Here is a 5,944-nt window from a genome sequence, read left to right on the forward strand (position 1 = left end):
CGATTTTTATTTTTTTGTTAATTTTTGAGGCAATGAAACATAGAGCTTTGGGCAGGGTAAACCCGGGTGAAGATGCAAGGTAAGTGCTGCTCATGACGGGCCAACCTCAGCCAACTGGCTGACAAAAGGAAAATTATTAAACGACTTAAAAATGAGAGAGAGAGTCAAACTATGAGAATAACACCGAAAACGCCGCGAATAAATATAATAGTTGGAAGGGTCAGAATAATGTACGAGAACGTGACGGTTAGCTGGTATAGCGATCGTCCGATTGAGCATTGAGTGTTTAAATACATTCGGCAAATCAGCGGAAAAATCCGGGGGAACTGAGTCAGAATCGTTGTGCCGTGATTCGTGATCGCTCAGTACGTAGTAGAATATCCCCTGAAACAGGACTACCCACGGGTTTTCTTTCGTCCGTGATTGCGAGGAAGGTGCTTCCTTTGAATTGCCGTGCTTGTTCAAAATTCCGTAAATCGTACGTATGATGTTTATACATGCCAAACCAGTTGAACCTTCAACCTCACACTCTTCCGTTTCCAATTGGCCAATAATGGTACGTATTTGTGATCCTTAACCCGCGCATTATGTTTTATTTTTTATTTGTCTACTCTATTCCTAGTCAACCTTGTCTGGATTGCTGATAATTAAATGGCCAGATAAAAATTTCCCTCTCTATGAAAACGTCGAAATAATATTTTTATATGGTGGACAATCAGTCGTTTTTAAAATTTAATACGCTATCTCATGAGAAATTCATTATTCAATAATGAAGTTAAAGATATATGGTTGAAAAGCTTAACGATTCCTACACGCGTTTAAAAAAAATAAAATAAACGGGCTGCCACCGATACTTACTTTGACCGAGATTTTTTGGCCATTGAAACAGTATTTTTTTAATATTTAAAAGAAGAGTAGAACAGTTCTGCATAAAAAGGAAGTGAAAAATTGTTCTTACATAAATGTAACCTGTGAGTGTAGTTGTAACGGTATTAACTATTTAATCATAACATTATCCATGCGATAGGTATGGTTTTACCCACTCGCCCCTCTTATATAGGGAAAGGATTATCTGTGTGAGACTGGCCCGTGTGAGGAGGCAAATGTTCACCTCACAAGGGAAAAATTACATCTATATATATAGCAAGGAAAATTTATAACCTTGCACTTTATATTTTCAATATTTTAAACTCTTTAGATTTAATAAAAAATATTTGAAAGTTCAAAGTAAAACTTTACAGCAATCTTCTCTATATTTTGGTCAAAAAAATCATAATATATTTTGCTCAAATAAAAATATGTACAATTTTATTCATGTTATTATATTTTTTGTCTGATGTAATTAATTTTTTTAAAAATATTATATTATTTTTAAATTATATTTTCCTACACCCTCAACTCAAGTCTTGGCTCCGTGTGGGGAGAGGTTTTAGAAGTTTTACATGACCTGTCAGACTCATATCTTTGTCTTTATTTTATTTTCTTGCGCCCACTTGGACAGTTGGACTGCAGGTCTGTGCGCAGCAAATCAGGGGGACTAATTATGCAATGTGGACAGATAAAGCCTAAATTTTCAGTTCAGCGACTTCAATTTGCTAGGCTCTGCTAAAAGACACCATTAATCTTGAATAAGAAAGGTGTGCTGTGGTGAACCAACCGAACATTATACCAAATTTTGATACATCTCGTTGCAATCCCCGACAAGTATCTAAAGACGAGTGAAGTTCGATATAGACACATACATAACATAGCTATTGATGTTTTTTATGAAAAAATCTATAGCAAATTATACGGCTCGCAAAAGCTAAAAAGCGGCAAATAATATAGAGCAGCTCACTTTTCTTTTTTCAATACATAACGTGATTCGTTATGCTCTATCCATGGATTTGTCATTAACTGTAAAATAATAAGTAATGAGACAATTGACAATGCACAATACTAATTCATCATTCAAACATTTCATAACGAACATGTAAAACACATTTATACTCTATATTTAAATAACAAATATGTATATTTATGGGGCAGGGAGAGAGAGAGAGATTCGGTGGGCCATGAAGGTACCGGAATGACGTTGTGGGCTAAGACGCGAGAGTTATGATGGGCTCAGGGGCAATCCAAAGGCTACAGTGTAAAGACAAATATACAAGAAAAGAGAAAATGGAGGCCTGAGTTTGAAGCGTGGGGGCTAAGGAAGTAAAGCGTGAGATTGAAGAATTATGATTAAGAGGGTGCGCATGTACCTTGCAATTATTAGTATTTCAGCAATTTTGATTATTTGATGGGTAAAGCCATGGCACGCGCTATCAGTGTAGCTCACGTACGTTTGCCTTTGTTTATACTTTATATATTGTATCTCCTAAACACCCAAGCTTTGCTTCTGTACTTGCAACCACGCAACCCCCCATGCCTTACTTGTTCCACTTTCTTCCAAGATACTCGTCCCTCCATGGCTCCATCTCAATTCTCCTTTCTTCATTTCATTTCATTTCACTTTCCCCTTTTCTTCTTCCCAACATCTATATGTATCTTAATTGCAAGATGATTATTACTGCTATGCAATCCACTCACAACGTCACAAATCTATGATTTTCATGTACAGGCGGAGGACTTCTTTCTTATATCATCTTCTTCTGTTATGTTATTGTTGGAAAAAATCATATACGTACTCGTCATGTTCCAATTTAATGACCCGATTCTAAGGATGCATACAATTTTCCCCGAGTTTTCTTCTGAATTTACGTTAATCTCATATAAATTCAATTGCATCACGGGCCGGCTTAATACTGCCTCTAATTTATTGCATCGGCATTAGTTGCCATAGCTTGTTGGTAATCTATCCTTCCAAATGTAGACAGAAATTATATCAGACATGATTCTTCATGTCTAATCTTGATTTAGAAACAACCGAAATGTCAATTTTAAATTTGCGAAAGGACGCATTCTTAGTTATTATTTGAGAGACCTGTACTGCATGTCTAATAATCTTATTAATTCATGAACAAATGAAATTCAAATTTAAAATTGAACGAGGACAAAATGCCTTGGCAATTATTGTCTCACAGGCATGCTTATACGGTTAAACCATGTTCACCTGGCCTGCAACTCCCGAGCCAAATCATATTAATCATTTGTTCAAAAACTACCGGAGCTCTATTGAAACCAAAAAAAAAAAGAAGGAAAAATAGTTCAAATGGGCCCTGTTCTCCTTTCTTTGACACGTCTTAAAAAACAAAAGAAAACGAACAAGAGATATTTGAAAGATTCAGACTTTGAGAGGCGGTAATGCTAAAGTTAATCCAATTAACCCTTGAACTTTGTGGAGGAAATAAAAATCCATGTCGGCTTATACAGCCGTACAGCTAAGCCAAATCACATATCCAACGCAAGATGGTTGAAAATTTGGGTACAAAATCAAGTGGTTCAATTGTTTTTAGCATTCTCCGTCCGTGTTATAATTCTTCGTCACTGTCATGTCAGCTTGGAGCTCGTGCTGGATCTTCCCGATCTCATGTTCCATTTTTAAAAGTACACCTTCTTAAAATGAGAAAATTAAACTCTGATTCTGATCACAACGCCACAAGTTACCAGCATAATTATCTACGAGCGCTTCCAATAAGTACTAGCAATAACTCTGACTCTGACTCTCCATGCACATGTGATCGGACGGTCGACTCGCGCGCTTGTTTCTCTCTCAAAATCGGCGGCCCTGATCAGCTTGTCCTCAATGAAAAGCTTCAACAATCAGGGTACGTAGCATATATTTATACGATCCTTCCTATCCCTTGACATCAAATGGTATTACCATATTTATTTGTCCCAGGCTCGTTTATCTCTCTTCCTCTTCCTTCTCTGGCTTTCATACCCTGTTTCTCGCAACCAATCCCTCAGCAATGTCTAGCTCCAGAAAGAAGCTTTTTTTCAACACTGTGTCCGTCGACCTGGGCTGCGGCAGTTGCAGGAAACCAAGGATTTCTCTTTCTCACATACTCTACCCCAAGACCAAGCCTCGCAAGCCAACTAACCAAAAGCCCCCGCTTCACAACTATTGTTCTTCAAGCTCCTGGGACAACGACACCACCACCTCCATATTCTCTCCTTACGGCAGCTCTTCTCAGTTTTCCAGCTGCGACAACACCGCGAGGGCACCGAAGACGGTGAGGGGTCTGGGCAGGGTGGGAGGCCAAGGCGTGGCGGTGGAGAAAGATTCCGACGACCCTTATTTGGACTTTAGGCATTCCATGCTCCAAATGATATTGGAGAACGAGATTTACGCCGCGGATGATCTCAGAAAGCTTCTGCAGTGCTTTCTTCTGCTCAATTCCCCGCACCACCATGGGGTTATTGTCAGAGCTTTCACGGAGATCTGGAATGGGGTGCATTCTGTGAAGCCCAGCTCACCCAAGCTTTGCTTGTCGCGCAAGTCACGTGAGTCCTAAGTTGCCCACGTGCTCACTAGTTTGTATAAATCTTTGCTCTCTCAGATTTCAACTTGTTCAGAGACTTCCAATCTACGCTTGCTTGTGTCATCCAAATGTAAAAAGAAGCCTTTAATCTTCACTTCTGTAACGTTTAACCAGATCATCAGTAACTTTCTTCGTCATTCCTAACGAAGAACCATGGGGGAATTTCAGTAAATTACGGGGTGACGTTATATATTCATTCTCAGAATTAGTGCTGCAGGGAAACTGAATTCTGGTCCCATATATGACCTGGAGGTTTTGAGTGGGAAGGGGATATAGGCGTTGGGATTGGGCTTACAATAATTAGAATGGCCTGAGTGAGGAGGGACAGTTGGTTTAATGCTCTTCAAGCAAATGAGGATCGAAATTTGTGTGGACATGGTGCATTTTCCAATGCTTGCATTAAACTTTGGCTTGTTGCATGTCCACTGGCTAGCTTGCTACTAAAAGTACACATGCATTTATTTTATTTCATCAGCATTCATTTACTGTAATGCATGCACTGATACCATTTATCATACGAAGTTGCAGGCTGGCTGCTTTATTTGAATATTTGTAATTAAAACCTGTAAAGAGAGGTAGGTTGCAATGAATCAATAAGGCCATTGAACACGTACACCAGGAAGCATTCTTATGGGTTACAGTGTCTTTTTCTCGATGTCAAAAGATGCATCCCGGCGGAGATCACTCGCTGGAGTTAAAAGGAGACGGGATGCTGATTTTAGCTAATAGGGATATATAATGGTATAATGCGAATAACTCTTAATTGCAATGATTAATTTTTCCACCTTTTGGATAAACATATGCCAAGTTGAACTAAAATAAATCATGTTTTAAAGAATATTTCAAGAGATGAAAAGGGAGGATTTTAGTTAAGAACAACTGTAGAGAATTAATTTAAGTTTAAGGCATAATAATTGAAGGGTATTTTAATTTTTTTCATTGTTGAAAATTTTTTTATTTTTCTTTTCTGTATTGAACTAAAATTTTTTAAAAAAATTGAACCCACATAAAATTAATTCTCTATAGTAGTCCTTAATAAAAATTCTCTAAATGAAAAATAGAGCAACTCATCAAGACCTGTTTAGCTTTCACAATTTGTGTATGCTATGAAATGCAGAGAACGAATGAACAATTGTCTTTGAATTTAAAAGGAAATTTTTTTAAATGGTGGGAAAATTAAACTCATACCTCAAATACTGAGAACTTTCCTGTCTTTGCCTTATATACTAGCTCAAATTCATATCTTTTAATTCATGCATACACTAGAAACTATATCATACATAAGGATAACATGATTTCTTTGAACATGTGGTCATATGGCAGGGTGAAAATCTTCAATTCTAGATTGTATGGCGGAAACACGAAGGGTCGTCATTCAAAGTCAGAAGCAGATCTTTATGACAACTCAATCTGTGATAAAGATATATGACAAACACATCAACAAGCAAGCCAACCAACATTAGCTAGCCTCGTAAATT

The 5,944-nt window shown here is 37.7% G+C and overlaps 1 protein-coding gene across 1 annotated transcript; it reads left to right on the forward strand.

The window, feature by feature from the left end:
- Positions 1 to 3,280: 3,280 nt before the first annotated feature.
- On the forward strand, positions 3,281 to 5,066 carry LOC129297445 (transcription repressor OFP6-like). The gene is made up of 2 exons (XM_054935785.1): positions 3,281 to 4,428; positions 4,995 to 5,066. The coding sequence occupies exons 1-2, from the start codon at positions 3,894 to 3,896 to the stop codon at positions 5,024 to 5,026; spliced, it is 567 nt and encodes a 188-aa protein (XP_054791760.1). The 5' UTR covers positions 3,281 to 3,893; the 3' UTR covers positions 5,027 to 5,066.
- The last annotated feature ends 878 nt before the right edge of the window (positions 5,067 to 5,944 follow it).

Source organism: Prosopis cineraria, unplaced genomic scaffold, assembly GCF_029017545.1.
Source record: "Prosopis cineraria cultivar Desert tree isolate PC_DT_omini unplaced genomic scaffold, ASM2901754v1 PC526, whole genome shotgun sequence".
Taxonomy (NCBI): Eukaryota; Viridiplantae; Streptophyta; class Magnoliopsida; order Fabales; family Fabaceae; genus Prosopis; species Prosopis cineraria.